At 36.7% G+C, this 21,991-nt stretch overlaps 1 protein-coding gene across 1 annotated transcript in view; it reads right to left on the reverse strand.

The window, feature by feature from the left end:
• The window catches only part of LOC105394950 (P-selectin), an 84,177-nt gene extending 71,922 nt beyond the window's left edge, over nucleotides 1–12,255 (reverse strand). The window contains exon 1 of the mRNA XM_011566873.3: nucleotides 11,877–12,255. Coding sequence (XP_011565175.3) covers nucleotides 11,877–11,970 — 94 coding nt within the window. The 5' untranslated portion in view covers nucleotides 11,971–12,255. The remainder of the gene's footprint in view (nucleotides 1–11,876) is intronic.
• Between the last annotated feature and the right edge of the window lie 9,736 nt (nucleotides 12,256–21,991).

Genomic DNA, 21,991 nt, shown 5'->3' on the forward strand with positions numbered 1-21,991 from the left:
TCAGGATATTACCAACTAAAAACGGTAATATTTTGTTCAAATTTAAAATTAATTGTTTGAAAAAATTGGGGTTGTTGGGTGTCGGCATTTTCAGAGTGGAACTTTTTCATTGCCCGTGAGTGTATATCTTCAAATTTAGGTACATAATACCTATAACATGTGGTACTTATCAACCATTGTTTTACCGAATAATACTCTTAATAAGTCATTGAGATTCATTTCGGTGGTAGCTGGCGACTACGACTGGACGCTAGGAATTTGACCACGGAGTGACAGTGAACAATGAACATGTGTTGAACAGATGTCGGGCGGCGACGACAGAAATACTGCCCACTTGTCCCAAGCTCATCCCTTGTTCAAGAACAGACCATTTGACTCATAAAACAGATTTATGAAGAAAGTAAAGGATCTTTTTTTTTTTGCGGACGCTACTTTAATATTTTGCGTCCGTCTTCTCGATATCGGTCGAGACTAGTAGTTTCCGAGTGTGTTTGATTTCACGTGAATCAACCAGGTAATGATATTTTTTTCAAAAGGTCACATCATAATGATAATATTTTATATAGGTAGGTACAGTAAACTGCAAAAGAAAAGAAAAGGCGGATCTTCAAGTCTCTATGGTATTCACTCCGCCGAGCCATAGATCTCTGTTCTGAATCAGTGCATAGATTCCATCGTTGCAGCAGGCAATATTTATTGATATTCAAGTAGTAGCTGGCATAGGCATTGTGAAATTTTAGCATTTGGGACTTCCTTTTAACTTTTTATTTCGTAGATGTTGCCAATTTAGCTGAATCCAATTCGTAATCTTTTTCAAACGTATCTAGGTCAGTCAGTCTTTGTCACAGTCACTCTAGTCTAGTTTTATTGGTCTGCTCCTAATGCCTTAATTATTATAACACAAATACAGTGTTTACAAAGCATTTTATCACAACTCTAACACTTGCGAGGTTGGATTGTCCGCTTATTGTCCATCATCGTTTATGTCTAAAGCACTTTATTCATTTTGCAGATGGCCTGGAAATAGGCTTATGTTATTGTGGCCTAGGAATAAAGACAATGTAACATTCGTATATATATAAAATCTGAACATAGACCGACAAACTGTTTCGGGTGATAGAGTTATACATTTTCCTTCCACATCTGTTGTTTATCTATCGCTACTAAAACACTACACTAAAGCGAATATGGAAATAATCATTAATTTTCCGCATATTTTGGTAGAAGGACTGTTGTTTTATATTTTAATCAACTGTATGATAAGTAATTCTTGACTACTCTGGGTATTTAATTTAGTTCAGTCTTCTTCTTCTTTGCCTTATCCTTATTTAATTTAGTTCAGTAAAACAATAATAAAATTTAGTTTAATTTAGTTCAGTAAAACAATAATAAAAATTCACACTTACTGAAGATTTGTATATCCGCATAACTTATAGAAGGAACCTTGACAATGCTTTTGAGGCATCTTCGCGTAGGCAGGCTATATTCAATCATGCCATAACGCAATAACTAAGTACCCCGATGTACTCAAAAGGAAGTTTCTATTCAAGTTCAACATACCTAAGTGCAAATGCGCGTAGGTATATAATATATATAGTAGAGTTTAAACAATTAATTACAATGGCTTTGTTGGCGGTTAGTGGCATTTACATGGGTTAATGCAGGCATATGACATTCTGCGGTTTTCTATTTGGTTGGAACGGCAAAATTTCAATACATTGGTGTAAATAATTTGAACTATATGCATAATTAGGATTAGAACTTTACAATAGCTTGTCTCCATGTAATCTTCGTTAGAAAATGAGTCAGGTCAAGTCAGGTGAATAAGTGTGTATTAATTATACCTGCTTGATTGTTATGAACAATTATTATGCATTTAATTAACTGATTATTCAACGTTTACGGTTGCGTGGCCACCACGGAAGTTGCACATTGTTCTATGTTCAAATAACTATTTTTTACATTGACTGTCTGTTATGCGTTTTTATACCTAAACATTATATTCATAGTTTTGCTGTGAAGGTGTTTAGTAAAATTGCATTGACTTGGTGGCTTGGCTACTTTACTTTAACCTTGTGACTACTTTCTAATATTCTCACGAACATTGAAAAGGTTCCAATGAAATATTATGGAACGGCAATGGCAGGTGGAACGTTTTCATTGCCCGCTAATGTATAATACACACAATATGAAGTTTTAAGTTTATTTATTTCAACTAGAACACCAGCAGCTTATACAACTAACATTTTTAAGACAGTTATTAAAATTATATTTTCGTTGTACAAGCCAATTAAAGGTATACACAACATTCTTAAATTATCAATGACAACTTAAAATAAAAATGTATACAAATAAAATATATAAAGGGTTTTTCTAAGTACTAAGTACAGAGATAACAGTATGAACACAAATATTTTTATACTTTAAAACTAAAACAAACAATTAGGAAGTGATGAGCAATATAAAAAAAACTTTCAACAACCTGATAAAAGTACAGTTTTTTTTAAATATGGGTGATTTTACACCCAGCGTTCGCAAAGCAAAGTCAATACAAGCACTTTAATTGATTGGATTAATGCTGATGTCGACGCAGAAATGTTTTCAGCGTTACAGATTATAATATGTTTGTTATTGCAACAGTAAAGTGGTAAGATTTATAAGAGACTTTAGTTTGTTAATAAATACTTAAAAATTGGTACGTAGGAATCTGTCACGGTGGATTAGCATAGTGTAGGAAAAAAAATAAAACGTAAAACGAAATTAATGTTGATGACTATAATTATGTAGTGATGCAATATTCGAAGTTAGGCAGGAATCAGTCTAGCTCGGGCAGAAGGCGACTATATGAAAGGCACAGCCCGCCCATTGTCCTCCTCGTCTGAAGACAAAACGTTCTAAAACCATTGCTTCCTGCCAGTGATGACGGTGCACAAAAATGGACCATGACAGTTGGACTGGTCCACCGATTTAAAGGTTCCACCCACTTTATGCTATTCACTGTTCACTCTCTTTATACAGAAATAATAACTTAAGTATAAGCGCCGATGCAGTAACGGAGGGTCAGTCTATATGACGAAAAACGAAGTTTTAAAGAGCTTCTGCGCGAGCCACGACTCTATCTCGTTGTATTAAACGTGCTGATTGCACGAGAGCTCTCGTTCGTTTCGTTTTTCGTCAGTATAGAGTAACCCTCCAGAATCGTATGCCTATAATAAGAGCGGCGAAGGCGCGGCTGACCGTGTGACCATGGCTCGCGCTTTGCTAAGGTCAACTTCTACTAAAACTTGTTTAACTGTTACATATATATAAAGTATATTTTTAAAAGTAAATATCAAATCAAAGTTTGTTACGCTAGTAAAGTTGTATAACGTTTAACGCACAATTTCTGCAACGTTACCTATATTTATAGTTTATACCTACACGGGATTAAAAATTATAAAACTAGGATTAAAAACTATTAAACCAGAAACGACAACGCAGTTTTTGTATAAATGATTTTATTTGTTGTTGGTATTTAGTGACTATAGTTTATGTTTTCGGTGAACAAGAAAGCTTGTTCCCTATTCTAGCTAACGCAGCGATAGTGAGTTTTTAGTGCATTCTTGTGCTTTGGAAAGCTAGATTTATCTGAGGCCACGATGACGTCAGCGAGCGGCAGCACGCACCGCACTAGTCCATATTATTTACTCTATGGCGGAGAATTACGAACAAATCCTCCGCCTCCACAGACTAACTAATACTAGTAATCTGTGGGCGTCGTGGACGCAGCCAGAAAGACATTCATCGACGAGTTCACAGTGGACGTATATCGTGTCGATGTCAACGTTCTTAAAAAACAGTCTATTGGCATTGATAGACACCCATAAATTCTCTCATTCACCCAAAGGTTGCCTGGAAGAGATCGCTTTTAGCGATAAGGCCGCCTATTGTGCTGACTCCTTTTGTTATTTAATGTATGTTGCGTGTGTTGTTAAATAAAGTTAATATTGTATTGTATTGTAAGAGCTATCGATTAATTACTTAGGCTAGTTCACAGTTTGCCACTTTAGTACTCACTATATTATACGCAAATGGAGCACTTAGCGTTGTTAGTAAAGGGAGAACAGGGCCTGTAGCACAGTACGCTCAATAAGACGTGACAAAAGTTCTCCGTCGCGCTCACTCTTGAGGCTGCGCGATGTGAGTGACGGCGATCCAAAACTTTTGTCACGTTTTAAATGCGCCCCGTACTAGCCCTTCAGTTTGCGTACTGGGAACACAATCTAACAGTATCAGATCAGCTAGCTTCTCCGAATATGGTGCCATGCCAGTGCCAGTATTGTAGTGTGTTCCTTTTGTACAACGTCTTCATTAGGGTAGGAGGTTGTGAACAAGCGTAGTATTGTCTACACGCTCTAGCAATCAACAAGTGAATCTACATGCAGCAGAGTTACACGTGTATATGGAATTCTAACTATAATGGTATGACGACCGAATGATTTAGTGGTTATAGTGAATGCTATGCCGGAGGTTCGGGATTCGATTTCCGGCCGGGGCAGATATATTTGTTTAAAGACAGATATTTATACTCGAGTCTTGGTGTCAATATGTATATCTATGTAGATACTATATACATATATGTATAGAAATATCAGCCGTCCGATGCTCTTAATAGATTGGGGTCGGATGGCCGTGTGTGAACTGTCCCCACTTAATATATTAAGTATTATACATATTATCATGTCAGTAAATAGGTATGCGATTGTTCATACACCATGTAATTTTCTTTATTTCACGTTTACTGGCCAAAATCAAAGCAAGTTATTAAGGAAACATAAGTTTTTCTTTTAATTATACAAATATTTTTTTTGTTTAGGAAAACTTACAGCACAAGTTGATAACATAAATAAATCATAAAAAGCTGAAAAAGATGATATACAACCTTTCACTAATTAGGAACACATTAAAATATCAGGTTCACGTCAATACATGTTATTAGCAAACTAAAAATGATATCTACGAAATCAGATATCGGCGGAGTCTATTCAAGCAATACGATAGACACAACACAATATTATTTACCTAGCGCTAAACAGAAATAAATACATTCTGTAGTAAAATACCGCTATGTGAGCCTCTCACCTGCGTCCACACTGACGGCATTTGTGTCAAATTCGTGTCTTCGGAATAACAAAGCACGACTTTATCGGAATAACATTATTAGCCATGACTGTAGGCATTCTCGCGGCCCCGTGCTCCACTATTGGACATCGTGATTCAGGTTACCGACTGTCGTTGCTTACGCTTAGCAGTTGCAAAATTACCAAATAATTAGGAACACTCAAGGTTTTTTTTTACAGTACTCTTTGTAACTGGAACTTTGTTTTGCTTTTGAAGTAGGTAGGTATACTCACGTAAAATGAAAAAGTTTCACTTGGGATTGCAGTTCCATATTATTATGTCAGTGGAACTTTTATATTGCTTGCCAGTATAATAAAAATATTTTTAAGTACATTTACTTTACGCTCGACATTCTTCTTCTTATCGTGTCAGCGGGAACGCTAGAATCAGACAATGCTAATTTCGCAACGGGTAAAATATGGTCTTCTTTAACTGTTATTCCAAAATCAAAGAAGATAAAGTCATAACATGTCAGTGTGAGAAATGACTAAGCCCAAATTGTACTTCTAATAAACTTTTATTGGTGTTGGCATTTGTTTCTGTTGTAGTTTGAGTTGTCGGACTTTAGGAGGTACTCACTCACACTGCCCAGCATCACGTCCAGGTAGATGCGTTGTCTAGTGTTGGACTGTGCGTATTTTCTATACAAACGGGGATACTTATCATTATGAGCAACGCTTTAACACGCATTCACGCAAAATGTAGCGTGTTGGGTGTTGCGTGGCAGTGTGACCACCGCCTATTAGAGTCTCGACATTAAAGTACACTATGATTCGATGATAGTCGCCGCTCGTCATTTATATTTGATAATTAACGGCAAAAGCATCGCTGTCATTTAAAATTCGTTTCGGAACCACATAATAGTGCCAATTTGACACATTAAATTATTATATTGGTAGATTCCACTCACTAGTGATAATTAAATAAATATACAGGGTCTACAAGACTATCTGATGCTTATTACACTCATGCTACATACCCTTGCTGCCCAATCTATGTTTTCTACTCTGTATAGGTATTAGATCTACTTCAGCTGAAAGCATAATTATTATAGGTAGGTACCTATATTTAAATAAAAAAATTGTGAAAAGAACATTAATATTGAAAGACAGCTAGCCCAAACTGAGAGTAATACGAGTATTGCAAGCAATATCCAAATGTTTTTTTTTTTTAATTTATGTTGCAATAAAGTCACCCGCTTTTCGCTGCAGATCCGAACCCACGGCTTCACGAATGAGAACCGAGACCTTATCCGTTGCGCCACCACTAATCTATAATGTTCAATCGATAAAAAAACTTACGGGTAGGTAGGTACAATGTAAAAAAATATTTAGGAAATATGTACTGACTTGATATGACTACTTCTGAGTTCCCTATTTCTTATATGAATAAGTATTAAAAGAAACGTTAAAATGACTCCGTTACCAGTCCTTTGTTTTCTTTCACTATGACATCTTCTAACGGGCTGTATGCTGTAACCTAACAGATTAACGGTAAAATAAAAACCATCCATTATCTCTAATACATGAAAAATATTTTCCATTATAACAACTACGGGATTTGCTTAATCCGTATTAAATTTAAAAATATTTTCTAATACACAATTCTTTAGCGCAGACAGTAGCTCTGTAGACAGTACCTAATAAATAAGCTTATAAGTCCAGTTTTTGACCTTTGTTTTTTACACCAATGTGATTCGCTGTAGTAATAAAAAGGTTCTTTTCAAAAGGTGACTTTAGCCTTGAGGTACAGAATGGTATTTGATTTGGAATAGTAAGAACATTAAAGAGGACGTGTGCTCCATACTTACATAGGCTAATTAGCCCGTTCAGTGGGGCATGCTGGCCGGTTACCGGTTCCTACAAGCCGCAGTGTGTCAGGGGGCCTGCGCCGCCGCCACCGCCGCCGCCGCCACCGCCGCCGCCGCCGTGCGTCGCCGCGACACTTAAGGCGAAGCGCAACAAAACCAATATGATGCTGGCACTACACTTGGCTATTCGTGTTTGTTATTGGATGTTGGACGTATTTGCCAAATACCAAAAATGTGGGCAAATTCAGTAATAATGTTGGCGATTATATTGACCGCACATGGCAGTTTTGGCAAATACGCAAATATGAATAGCCAAGTGGGGTGGTAGCATTACGGCTAAGGCTCCTTGGTGTATGTATCATTTAAGTCGCACCTGCGCGATTTTCGTCCTTTTTACCTTATACTTACCCAAAGTAATATAGAATTCAAAAGTTAGCGTGTCGGTGACAAACACTAGAGCTTATCTCGCGTTTGAAACAATGGTTGACATGGCTTAATTAACTCTAGCTGCACTAAAGGTTGTTATGCAATCGGTTTGTTTTATACTACGATATAATTATTTAAAGTAGTTGTATCTTCTTATTATAAAGTGACCTAGTATAGTGACAGTTCAAGGGACACTATTGGGGAACCTCCCATGCACCTCTATTCGGATACATCATCAAAATGTGGCAAAAGAGGTATTGCGACGAAAGGGTTTTGCCTGAGCTCGTCATTCTAAACAACTTTTGGGAAGTTGTACAGAGGAGGTTTACACTTATGTCGTTAAAGTTAATCTACGTATTTATGTCACTTTCTATCCGTCCCTATACCGTCAAAGGCAGCGATATATCTAAGGTCGTCCTGAGTTATAAGTTGCTCTGTGCTGCAACTGAGTAGAAGTTGTGCATTATGTTTTAACAAACATACGTAGGTATATGGATTGCTTTTACATTCATTCGTGTCTTATAGAACTTTGCGTCGTGATGTCATCGTTCGTTAATTATCTCGAGCCGCCCGATGGGCAAGCAAAGCTTTCAATTTGTAGCTGCGAGAATTTAAAAAGTTCGTGGGAGAGTGTTTGTGACATAATCATTTATGAATAGTTGTATAATCAACACAATATTATTATATTTAAACAGCGAATACAAATGTTTTCGATTAAATTTAATACAAAAAACGGATATTCTTAAATAAATATTAACAGTTAAGAACATAGACTTGGTCAATATTTTGTTTTCTAAAGATGTACTTACAAAACAGATTACAACCGGTCGATGCCCTACTAAACGGCTGACGCACACTTTTAAATGAACTTTGAGTCATATTGCCGGATTACTATGAATGGTCATGTAAGTATTACTAATATTTTTTAATTATATTTATATTTACAGCATAATTCATAAGATATGGTAAGAGACTTAATAAACGGTAAAATAATGTACATTACATGTGCACCACACTCATAGGTAATAATTAACCTTATATTATTAATTGGCTGCACAGAACGTACTTTTTCATAATCTAGCTAGACACTTTACACAAAAACATTGCATTGCGTAGCCACAGTAAAATCTAACTTGTCTGCATTATGCACCTTAACTGAACTAACACATGCGCCGAGCGTGGTGTGAGTGAGTGAAAGCAAACGTTCACAACAACAGGGGGGTCACTCTCTAAATCGACGAACGAACGAACGAGAATTGTCATGCAATCGGCACGCCTAATGCAGTGAGATAGAGTGAGTTTGGCTTTTCCTAAAGTCCGAGAGTGACCCCACAGTACCACGCAATAAAGAGGACCATAACCAAAATGTATTGAAAAACTACGGTATGTAAGAGTTAGATTTTGCCATTTTTAAACTGATAAACACTGGACAATAACTCTACATAATGGAAGACGCAGCAGTTGTGAGTTCCAATTTACCTAGATCGTCATATTGTGATCATATTGTGTGTAGATTTTGTAAGTAGATGCAATATTTGATTGATCAGACGTACTACGGTACGGTTTGCTATTGCAACATTTCTAAAATAACATTTAGTGTAAACGTCAAGGTTATTGGTTTGCAAAATACTTACTAAAGCCAGAGCACCTGTTACGGATGTACAGTTGAACAAAAAAGTTATATGGTATCAAATGGCTGCACCAGTTGGCGCTATACAATACTATACGTATGTTGTAAAAGAGGGTAATGTAAGTACCTGTAGGTAGTTCTTTCAACAGGAAGAGTTGTTATTTGTGCAGTTTTTGTGTAAATAGTATACAAGACCTGTAAAATGAAACTTATTGATTTCTTAACACTCGCATCAACAACGATTTACGTTCCGTTCTTTGATAAACCCTAGGAACAAGATGAAGTCTCGGTGAAAAAGAAACACCTTGACAAATAACACCTAACTTTACAAAGTGAGCTCTTATTTTTTTATTAGGTCGGTTAGAAGATTTGTGACTTTACTCATGTACAATTGACAGTATTTCGCTTTGTTTTTGTATGTGAAACAGCATCTAGTTCAGTATTGTTTATAGAAGGTACTCACGGCAAAAATGCATAGTTGCATTCACTTTCTCAACTTATCAAGATATCGAGACACAGCAGCTATTTATAAAAATAATGAAAGAGATTATTATTTCTAACTAATTGCTAACTTAAGATAATAATTAGAGAACAAACCTGAATAAAAAAGCAAGTTAGTACTTAACTACTACGCTTAAGGGGATCAATTTATTTAATTTTTAATCCTACCGTCTGCACGATAAACAACGTCGGTCTAGGTTTAAATCGGTTTAATCCTATTTAAAAAAAATAAAAGAATAGTGAAAACATTAGAACAGCTCTACGTTTTCCATTTACAATTTATTAAGCTACGAGTATATTGATGATAAAAGCTGACATGAGTCACGAGTTCTTAGCCGACCAGCCAGCCATACCATATTGATCGCATATGCGTTTTGGTTTCGGCATTAGTCTACAAAAACTGCGAACTTGTTTAGTTAGGGACACAACATGACGTTGCCATTGACCATTGTTCACAACAATGCCCTTCCCCGAGACGCTAAAGTAGACTATGTATAATTCTTATGGAGTATGATTCTTATGTACCTATGATAAGAAATACATAATCACGCCTGTATTGAGATGGGCAAGTATATATTTTTAAACATGTCAGACCCCCCTCTTCAGACCTGGAGAAATTGTGGTAGACTAGACTACTTATATTATGACTATCGACAAACAAAAATGGTTTTTTATTAAATTAAATCTTCTTCATTACCCCTATATAAAAATTCACAGGTGTTTGTTAGTCTCTTTGTTGAGGACGGCGCTGCACCAATTTTGTTCGTTTTTTATCGGTGGAAAATAAAAAAATAGTTTGGTTTGATTCCGTAAATTCCGCCCTAAAATCGAAGCAAATCTTGTCTGCAATCTATCGATCAGACAGCTCAGTTTTCGGGACAGTTTATTTTACACACAGTAAACAAAGCTAGATACAGAAATAGGACTACTCGTTCGCTGTACCGTGTCAAGCAACGCCTGACGGAGGTGTAGTGTAGACGGCTCTCAAATTAACAAATTTTACAGGTTTACCAGAAAAAGAACCTCTGTATATAACACACTGGTTAAATTCATAGAAATACCAATGACCAGGGTCTTGAGACCCTCGAGTCTTTAAATCCGTCGTAACGAAAACGTTTGTAATTGCACGATTTTTTTTAGTTAATTGTAAAATTAGAATGTATTAAGTAATAATAAAAAATATATAAATTAAATATAATATCGTTGACTTTAATTTCATACCAAATACGAAGAAAATTAGACTCGGAAAAGGAATTTGAAAAATGATTATTTTCCATAAATATGAAAGATTCAAGTAGTAATGGTAGTAACTATATAGCCGGTACTGGCTGGATGAGGAAGGCCGAGGACCGAGTATTGTAACGCTCCTTGGGAGAGGCCTGTGTCCAGCAGTGGATTATCATTGGCTGATGATGAGGGTAAATGTTTACATAGAGATAGATTTGACCTTGATGAGTCAATAGATATTTTTATTCCGGGGTTCCTAGGGGAAAGCTCGTATTATCTGATTTGATACTGTTTACCTAAACATCGCGGTATCGCTAACACTCATGCAGATTAAGTGTCCCCGCCTAGGACTTATATTCGTGTTTATGGTAAAACATGGCTTTAGAAAGTGTGAGTAACATAGGTTCACGGTTCACCCTATTTAACGAAAGTAGCACACTCGGACACTAGGACGATGTTACTACTTAGAACACATTAAGTATGTAATGTAGAAGTAAGTAGTACAGAAAAAAATATTTAAAGGATTCAATTTAATAACGAGAAGTAAAAAAAACCATATAAAGGAAAAAAAATACCAAAAAATAATTATTAAACTTTGCCGCCTCTTGCTACATTGACTTGAATTCATAATTTGGTAGGTATACTCAGGGTTAATTATTATAGATATACTTCATACCTTTGTTTTAAAAACTTTAGCTTCTTAGACTAATGCCATAACGGGTTTGGTCAGTTTTCAAGTAGTTTCTGTGTCTGTTTTATCTGTGCCATTCTCAATGTGCCAGCAAATAAAATAAAAACATTTTCCACCAACCAAGATTGACTCACTTTTTGTAAAGGTACCAACTTACAATGAAAGCGGCCTATTTACTAGGCATTTGCTAATTACCTAATACCAGTTCAGCAAGTACCTACTTTTTTACATTTTGTAACATAATAGGTAATTAGCAGTATTTGGGTGACGTAAATAATCATCCACATCGTTAGATTGATTGTATAGATATTCAACTACGCAACGAATCCACCGACCATTTTCCTCTCAATAATAGGACACAGAACATAAAAGCGCTCGCATTTTTCGACATTCGCGAAGCGAAGGGAGTTAGGTCTTTATTGTTCTCTTACCTTGAGCAGAAACCGGCACTACGGCGAAGGCAGCGCACCAAATAACAACCAGACACCACACTAACATTGTGAAATTAATAATATTTGTAAGCATATAAAATGTCACTGTTACTTTTGCATATTAAACACAGTATTAGGTAGTCACTCCGCGCGGGTTTGAAAGGAAAAGTTTCCAGCTAACATTTGTTGACCTCCCTGAGCGGGACCGGCGCGGGGACATGGACGGCGACGTGGCGGTGCGCGGGCGGCGGACTGGCCCACTCATGCGACGGAAAGTCCACCAGCCCCCACTCCGGCGCGCCTTTCACCGTTACAATTTGGACTCGAGAGGACCGCGACTCCGACGCAGCAGAATGGCGGCGGCGCCCCGCGTCTCGCACTACACGCGGAAATGGCAAGCTGAAGGTCAAACGATAATGTCGTTACATTTACCTTATATCCACATAGTAGGGTCAAATTTTGTACTATTCTTACTAGCTGCAATGATGGAGAGTATATATTTTTTTGAGAATGTTAATGCTAGTATGAAGTGCGAGGTGGGACAATGCGTGTGTTTAAAAAAAATGTTACAACGTCGTTGACCGATAGATGCTAGACAACGTTTGCAAAACTACCTATTGTCTAAGCTAATAATAAATTGAAAACTATTTACTTTTGATTCAACTACCTTGGGAGACTGTAACCTACTTTAAGTGTTTTTTTGAGATTACGAAGAAAATCGGTGATCTTTATTAATTCAGACAGGAAAACGTGTTCGCAATTTAAGAAAAAGTTGGAAGCAGTTTTAGAATACCTTGGTCCGTGTTCATCATAAACGGAGATCCGTTCAGGTATTGGTCTTATTAATTTTAGGGTAAGATTTTACTGTACCTAACTACCTATATCGTAGCTAGCACAAAGTAGGTATTGTTAAAATAAGTAGGTAGGTGCCACTATTGCTAAGTAGAGTAAAATAGAATCACTTTATTTGCACCTTTGGAGCCACTGGTGGCAGGCACCATAAAGAGTTACGCTGAAAAAGTGATGCCATCCATGAGCCACTCAAATATGTTCCCTATTTCAAGACAAAATTACAAAAAAAATGTTCTAAGTGCATTACCTAATGACACCGTAACCATTATTGTGGGAACACCATGGACATCCCAATTAAAAAAATAACTAAGACGTGGGTCCCGGTTGCTTCTTCGACAGCAGTCGTTAAGCCTAGTCAGAGGCCTTCGGGTGGCTTGAAAACATCTGACAGTCGGGTTGCCCACTTACCCGACAACTCTCTCAGCACAAGCTTGCTTGTGTTGGGGTCCACCAACCCGCACTAGGCCAGCGTGGTGGACTAGGCCTAAACCCTTCCTTCATTGGAAGGAGACCCGTGCCCCAGCAGTGGGGACGTGATGGGTCGTGATGATATAGGCATAATGGAATAACGGACCCTTTAAAAAAAAAATTTGGTTGAGATGATGCTCCAGAAAATATAAAATTGAATATTAAATTCGAAGGTTCGCAATTCTGTTACATATTGAACACTGCCGTCATACGAAGAAAGGCCATAACTAAAATCTTTGGTCAAAATGAGTATAAGTATATGACTGAAAAGAGCAATAAATTTCATATCTTATATATGCTCTATGTAACAAAGTCTAATTTCGCTTCATACCAAATATACCTACAGATAAAAGGCCATAAGTTATTATACTATAGACCGAATTTTAACATGAAAAGCCATAATTTTCAAATTAGGGCCCTCCTTGTTAGTAATACGGTTTTTCAAATGTTAAAGGCCATAATTTACAATTACGCCTTTTTAAATTAGCAAACAGCTATGTTTTATAAATTAAATCGTACTAAACAAAACCATAACTCCCAATTATGGCTTTTCATAATAGTTTTGTTGTGTGTGATACATTGTAAAGTTACGCCTTAGAGAATGGTGATAGAGAGAGAGACGTGAGGGAGGGGTGGGGGGCTCGACTCGTTTCGGCAGTTTCTGATCGATTAGTGTGCGAAATCGACGTGCATTTTGTTCTGTGTGAGTCGTCGGCGTCGCCATAACTTGAATAAAGTATATAATGTCGCAGTAAGATAGTTATAGCCGTAATATAGTTATATCCCTAGGGATATGATTATATACCGGAACATAGTTATACCTACGAAAGCGATTCATTACTATCTCACTAGGAATATAGTTATAAAACGGACCAAGTTTAGTGATATAGTTATATTACTAGATTAAGATCAGTGTTATAAATATATTACTTGATTAAACTTATTGAAATAGAAATCTACCACATAGAATTAAATAAAACGAGAGTATATTGGTTTTATCTTTATTAAAAAATCAACATTGTGTTTCTGCAGTAAGTTACTTTGTGTCATTAACACGTATTAAAGCAATTTAAATTATAATTAAAACAATCATATTTTTTGGAATTTTAACAATAAAATCAAAACTAAACAAAATTTTAAAAGTCTTTTAAAGTTAATCAACAGTTTTGAGATATCCTTATCTCTTATCAATTATCAACTAAGGTGAGATCATGGTTTCATTAAAAATATTTTAAATTTTTTGTTCGGACAAGTAGAGGAATATTTATTTATCAAATTAGATATAACTCTGTCCTTATCTCTTATCAATTATCAACTAAGGTGAGATCATGGTTTCATTAAAAATATTTTAAATTTTTTGTTCGGACAAGTAGAGGAATATTTATTTATCAATAGATAAATAAATATTCCTCTACTTGTCCGAACAAAAAATTTAAAATATTTTTAATGAAACCATGATCTCACCTTAGTTGATAATTGATAAGAGATAAGGACAGAGTTATACAGAGTTATTGATTAATTATAACATTGCATCACAAAAATCACAGAGATTTGTCCGTGATGAATCATTCTAAGTAATTAGGTACTTAATAACTAATAATACTTATTTATATTTTATACAATACAAAAAACTTATTCAATATTACATGTTAAATAAGTACAATAGCGGGTAGTTTAATAATAAACCATCAGCCAAATATACAAGATAGTTGGTGCATATTCGAACAGTGTACTCGTATGTTAAAGTAATGATTACATAGTATGATTTTATTTTGTGCTTGATATTTTTCGGTGTAATTAGATTTCTAATATTTTGGTCCATTTTATTAATGAGTTTTGGCATTAAATACGCACAGTGCCGTTCGCCGTAAACATTGTTTGCTCTAATCATGCTATACTTGTTTTGTGTGACCTTTCGTGTATGTATAGGGTGAGATACTTTTTTCAGGTGGTCTAGACAGAAAAATTGTTCCTTGAGGAGGTTTACTTCTACTTTTTGGTAAATTGGTAAGACGTTGCAATGTTTGAAGAGTTTTAGTGGGTTGTTATCATTTTTAAGTTTAATCTGGGGCGAAACGATGAGTTTTAGTATATAGTAATAAGTTTATTAACCAGCTTGGCATCAAAGCAACTAATCAAACAAATATTTTTAAACTAATCAACAGTTTTAAATATCTTTATTTCTTATCAAGTAAGGTGAGATCTTGGTTTCACTCAAATAGCTATTTCACTAAACTTAATCTAGTAATATAGTAATGAATTGCTTTCGTATAACTATGTTCCGGTGTATAATCATATCCCTAGGGATATACCTAACTATATTACGGCTATAACTATCTTACTGCGGCATACACCTAATAATAACCAGAATATCAATGAATATGATTAACTCGTGTCTGTTAGTTGACATAAGTACAAAAAAGTAGTAAATTAATTCCTACTCGATCGAAATGTACGAAACAGCTCATATATATTTAGCAATTTCAGGTCTGGCCCCATAGTAAAAGTTAATTATATTTATCGGTAGCAAAAAGGTTATAACATTTTCAACTTGTATGCCTATTGGTTTTTTAACACGCTTTTATCAGCTTTACTGGTAATTAACTAAGGGAGAAACAAACTAAGTAACTACTTTCATTTGCTTCATTTGTAACTTTTAAAATAACTATAATAGATAGGTTTTTACCTACTAGTTCTCAACATGACGGGAGTACGGGCGAGTACAGTGCCACAAACTTATCTGTTCCGGTGACAGCTCACGTAAATGTGTAATATTTCTTGATTCAATAAGATTTTAAGTTTGCCAGTAGTGGTAATACGCTCTTGTAGTTTCAATAAACCCATCTAATCTATATCAATATATAATTCCTTAGTAAATAATGAGATATGAATCAATTTAGTTCGCTCTCACCGGAACAGATAAGTTTGTCGCACTATACCTACATACACGTCAGTATGAAATCACCCGCCATACATATTTACTCCATGTCGCCTGCACTTCTGCGTGTCGCGTAACATGTAGGTAGGTATGTTTGTAACACTTTTTTATTGTTATTTCCATAAATTTTAAAGTGGGACACATCTTTTAAATGTGTGTGTATTTTGGTATTGTTATAATAATCATAATTTTTTACTTTAGGTAATAGTCATGGGTTCATCTGAAGATTCCCAAGATGTTATCGTAAAATGGAAAGATGGTAGTCAGAATTGCGTAAGTGTAAAATAATTAAGAGCTGTAAAAAAAGATGACCAAATCGATAGAATTGGTACTAAAGTAAAAATGTATTACATGAAACGGTCGCACTTTGGAACTGTAATAATGACCGAGCGAGATGATAGTCAACCAATGTCAGAACATAGCACAAATGACGGTGACGTTGTATGTCCACACAGAGATGAAGATTATATTGCTGATAAGTTTGGTGAAAAAGTAAAAGATTTTCCTCCAACGGACTTCAATATCAGCCGTGTAGATGAAAACCGGGATGCTGACTGCGCATTATATGATAAACCGCTCGTTCATCAGACCAAAAGTCAAAATATCATGTTGCTATCAAATGAAGAAAAGTTCCTAAATGTAGCCCGTGAAGTTGCAAACGAGTCTCCTCTGCTAAATTTGAATATAATAATTGAAAAGAAGACTGCACCAGCTCAAATATTCGAAGAGTTGGATGAAAATGAATATGAAGATCCCTATCGTGATATGGATTTGGAAGACTCGGATGATCCCGATTATCAATTACCTACAGAAAAAGATAGAAATTGTTACCCAGATAGCGATGACACGTATTGTGCTAAAGATTTGAGGATTGACCGTATTATTGAGAATGAAACGTTTCAATCTGAAAGCATTCTACAATTAAGAATGAATGAATCAAGAAGCAATGTACAACCACTGCAATGTTATTGGATGTAATGAAGAGGTATTTGCTGCTTGTGTTCGATGCGAAATCTTCAATTGCTATATTCATTTTTTAAATGATAATTCATGCAAAAATCGTCACCAATGTCCATTACAATCACTTAATAATATATATAACAAGGAAAATGAACTGGGTGAAGCGCACATAGAAACTGTATATAGGTACTTAAAAAGGAACGTTAGGAAAACGAAAACGATTTGAAACTAGTTTAGAAGAGCGGACAAAACTTAAAAATGATGCAAAATTTTTGAAACATGCAGTAAAACCCTGTTGTGAAGATACATGTCGAAAAAAGTGCAATAGTCACATTGATGAAGAGCAAAAAAAAATTATTAAACAATCATATTGGTCAATGACGTGGAAAGAACAAAGTTTTTTTTTTTTAGAAGTAACGTCTCTTGCGTGAATCACACGTATTGAGATGTAGTGTCCACAGCTGATAGCATTTGATGAAAGACGTCAGATCGGATGACTAGGCCTGGGTCTCCTATTTATTCCGTAAGTCGCGTCCAGCGTCACGCCGTAGGCCGCGTCACGATGCTCACTATAGAAATGTACTGATGCGGTCTCCTATTCGCGCCGACGTTGGCGCGTAGACGCCGTAGGCTGCGTCCAAACGCCGTGCGCAGCGTCTCCTGTCATTTTGAAGCATTGTTGTGTTTGGCGTCAGTAAAAAATGTCGAATTTTAATAAAGAAAAATTTTATTAATTGAATCAGTAAGATCTTATAATGCACTATACAATAAAAGTGACAAGGACTATAAAAATAATATATATAAACACAAATGTTGGGAGCAAATTAGCGAAATTGTCGGATTGCCAGGTAAGTTTGTACAAGGTTTCTGGCCGAACACAATCCGGAATGTTGACCTGTGGAACGTGTGTAAGCAGACCTCCATCGAACAAGAAATCGCATTGCGAAAATGGAGATGGATTAGCCACACCATCAGAAAAGGAGCCGAGAGCAAAGCGAACATTAACTTCGAATGGAAACCGCCTGGCGGCCACAGTCGACATACATATTATCTTCCTCAGGAATCGTAACACAGACATTTTCTTTGTCATCTTCAAATAAAACATCATGGAAATTCGTCAATAGACCCTTGTCATCTTTTTCGCAGTTTGAGTTTCTGCTATGGGATGCTGACATGCCAGAAATTATACATGTTTTTAGTGCAGACATAAATGTTGAGCAGGTCGGATTCTTATTTGTCGGGCTATGTTGTTGGATGAGCCCAAACAAGTTCTCAAGAGCATCTTGATTGAGTTGCCGCAAGTTTAAGTGGAGAGTTTTTTTCTGTACTCTGTCCACACTCTGAGATGTTCAGTTTTATCAGACACATTCTGGCGTATGCCCTTTTTCATGTATTTTATGATAAGCTGGCTGTTACCGCCAGGATCTCCTTATAATAACGGAGGAGGCCTTTTTATATACTTTTCTTTATTTTTTAACTGTCAAAGAGTTGCTTTTTGGTTTGTTTTTGTGTTGTAAATAGCCTAGCTCCAAAAATACACGTTTTTATTTTTCTACAAATCCTGGCTTTCCTTTTCCTATATAATTCACATCCACCGCCAACACTGGCCATTTGTGTAATCAAACAGTCTGTTCAGATCTTCCACAATCGAAGCAGTCTCTAAGATTGCATGGGATCTGTGTTTATTTGCTTCTGTTTTTGACAGTAATTTTAAAACCACCGAGACAGTCTGGCTAAGAGCTTGGGCAGCATACTTCATCTTCATTTTCGCTCGGTACTTTGGTTGTACGTGGGTAGGGGTAATTTTTTGAGGTAAAGGAAAGTCCGGTTCTGCTCCTCTACCTCCACTTTCCTGACCGTCCCTCCATTATAGAAGACACTAAAAGAAATTGTAGTATCAGCTTTACGGAATCAAAAAAGGAAACCTCAGGGGAAAAAGTGAACGGCGAAATATAAAATAACTGCTTTAGCTATTTTTAATCGGTCCCCAAAGGCGTACAGATATCTGCAGCATATTATACCTTTACCGTAGTGTAAAAACTCTCCAGATTTTGATAAAAAAAGATACCAATGGAACCGGGCATCAACCCTACTGTTATCCAACATTTAAAAATAATTGCTAATTCTTTTGACAAAAGAAGTAAGATATGCTCTCTAGCATTTGACGAAATTACTCTAAAAGAGAGGCTCATGTATACTTCTGCAACAGATAAGGTTGAAGGGTTTGCGGATGCAGGAGAAACAAGAACTAGTGAAATTGCAAATCACGCTCTTGTCTTTATGTTACCAGGAGTAAGAAAAAAATTCAAGCAACGGCTAGCTTTTTATTTTGTAAAAGGAACCATTTCCTTTGAAAAATTGGCAGTGCCAATCACAGAAATCACAAGGAAACTGGAAAAAACTAGGTTTAATATATTGACCACAATCTTAGTGGGTGCATTGAAACTGTTTTCTATTTCTTATCATACAAATGTATTGTTGCCTGTAATATTTTAAACGGCGATTAGACTAGACTATATGTAGTCGACTGCAGATATCTGTACGCCTTTGGGGACCGTATAAAAATAGCTAAAGCAGTTATTTTATATTTCGCCGTCCACTTTTTCCCCTGAGGTTTCCTTTTTTGATTCCGTAAAGCTGATACTACAATTTCTTTTAGTGTCTTCTATAATGGAGGGACGGTCAGGAAAGTGGAGGTAGAGGAGCAGAACCGGACTTTCCTTTACCTCAAAAAATTACCCCTACCCACGCATATAACTGCTTCTGGTATTCCCACCTGACAGCTGGGAAAAAGCAGCCCACAATCGCAACGAATGGCGCTCCACAGTCCACTCCAGAGTAAATGAGTTCGAAAAAGCCCGACTAGAAACTCTTGACTCCAACCGCCTGCAGCGCAAGACTCGTCCGAAGCCCACTTACAACTACACCTACAACGGCCGTGGCGAACTATTCTGCAATCCTTGTAACCGGACGTTTGCCACGAAGCTGGGTTTCGCGAGTCACATTCGCGCCCACCGCCGCAGAAGTCCTACTAGCCCCTGAGGTCGCCGTCATCGGATCACGATGAGGAGGACATCATCATCATGTAGTCGACTACAAATTGGCGTCCTACAAGTTGGAGTTAGGACGTTCTGTTTACACTTGGCCTATGTAGGATGCCGATTTCAGTCGGCTAGTGGTATCCGAAACGAGTGGTCTCCACGAACGTCGTGGCACCATCGCTGTGTCTTTCCTTCATTGTTTTTATTGTAGATTGTAATTTTTGTATATTTCTAAGAGAACTCTATATCCTTCGTGTCTCGCAGACTTGTTTTTATAGTCCGTATGGCTTTTGCTCCACAAAAACGGCATATCTTTGTACATATCTATAATGTTTAAGAAAACGTCTTTTTCTTTTTGTGACGACATTTTGTCATCGCAAAACAACGCATACATACACACTCACGCATAGAACGTTGGCCGGCGACTGTATTTTACTACTTACTGTATTTTAGTAGCTCTTGATATTTTAAACAAAAAAATCCCTTCATAGGTCTCAAGGCAGTAAAAGTTCGTTACGTAGTCGCCGCCGGAGTACCTATCAGGTAAATAATGAACATTCATGTGTGGTGATACGCACAAATGGTAGGTAATTTTATTGACTACTACCTTTTGCGTAATTTATTTGACCTTTTAAAATATTATAATATATATTTTTAATAGCCTGATTTGTGTCCCACTGACTGCAAAGGCCTCCTTACATTTGGTCCAACGATCGCGATCCTCCGCCACTTCGGACTACCACTTTAAAATATTAAATTTATTTACATTAATTGACAAAGTACTTTAACCGTATTGCTTAATGCCAATATACAGGGTTATTGGTAAGACCGGATCCTTTCAAGAGGTGATATAGGAAGGCATTTCCAGTCGATTGAACCCTATAATGCATTATCCAAAACTTAACTATTTCTAAGATATTTAATATTTAAGGTTTTTTTAATTTATTGCCAAAAATTTATGCTTAAAACCGAAAATAAAAAAAACTAGCCATATTTCAATTTTTTTTTTGGCTGTTTTGCATAAGTAACAACATAATAAACGAATTTAAATAATCAAATGTGCATTATTCGACTTAAATTAGACACAATACCTCAAAATAGTCAAACATTTAAAAAAAATATTCAAAACGCAAAAACAAATAAATTAGATTGAAAAAAAAATTTCATATAAAAAAATATTGTGCACTTCAGCTTAAAAACATTGTCAACTTATAAGCTTTGAAATAAGACATTTCAATATCAAATCGATTTAAATTTTATGGGATTTTTTTACAGGTGTTTATAATTTTTACACTGACTAAGGTATTATGAAATGCATTGTTTTTGTTTCAAAGACCGACCGTGCCATTGCGAACTAGAATCTTGCCCCTCCGCGCCATCTAGTGAAATAGTTACAAACTATTACAACAGAAAAGTTCTACTACCATATACGATTCTCTGCGTGTGGCGGTGGCGCTGCGCCTGGGCTGCGATATCTGTGAGCCACACTCGTGCGCCTGTGGAGCGACGGTGGACCGGCTAGGCCGGCACGGCCTCCATTGTGTTTGCAGCGCGGGGAGGCTCTCCCGGCATCAAGCCATCAACGACATCGTCCGTAGAGCTCTCGTCACAGCTGGCGTTCCAACGGTTTTAGAACCGCCGGGTTTATGCCGTAGTGACGGGAAGGGCCCGGACGGTCTCACTCTGATTCCGTGGGAGCGGGGCCGGTACGTGCTATGGGATGCGACGTGCGTTTGCACATTTGCCCCATCCCATGTAGGCCTAAAGGCAGTAACCGCTGCTGCCGCTGCAGAGGCGGCTGCAAGGCAGAAATGCAACAAGTACAGATAGTTGATGGTCACCTACATCTTTGTCCC

Source organism: Plutella xylostella, chromosome Z (genome assembly GCF_932276165.1).
Source record: "Plutella xylostella chromosome Z, ilPluXylo3.1, whole genome shotgun sequence".
Taxonomy (NCBI): Eukaryota; Metazoa; Arthropoda; class Insecta; order Lepidoptera; family Plutellidae; genus Plutella; species Plutella xylostella.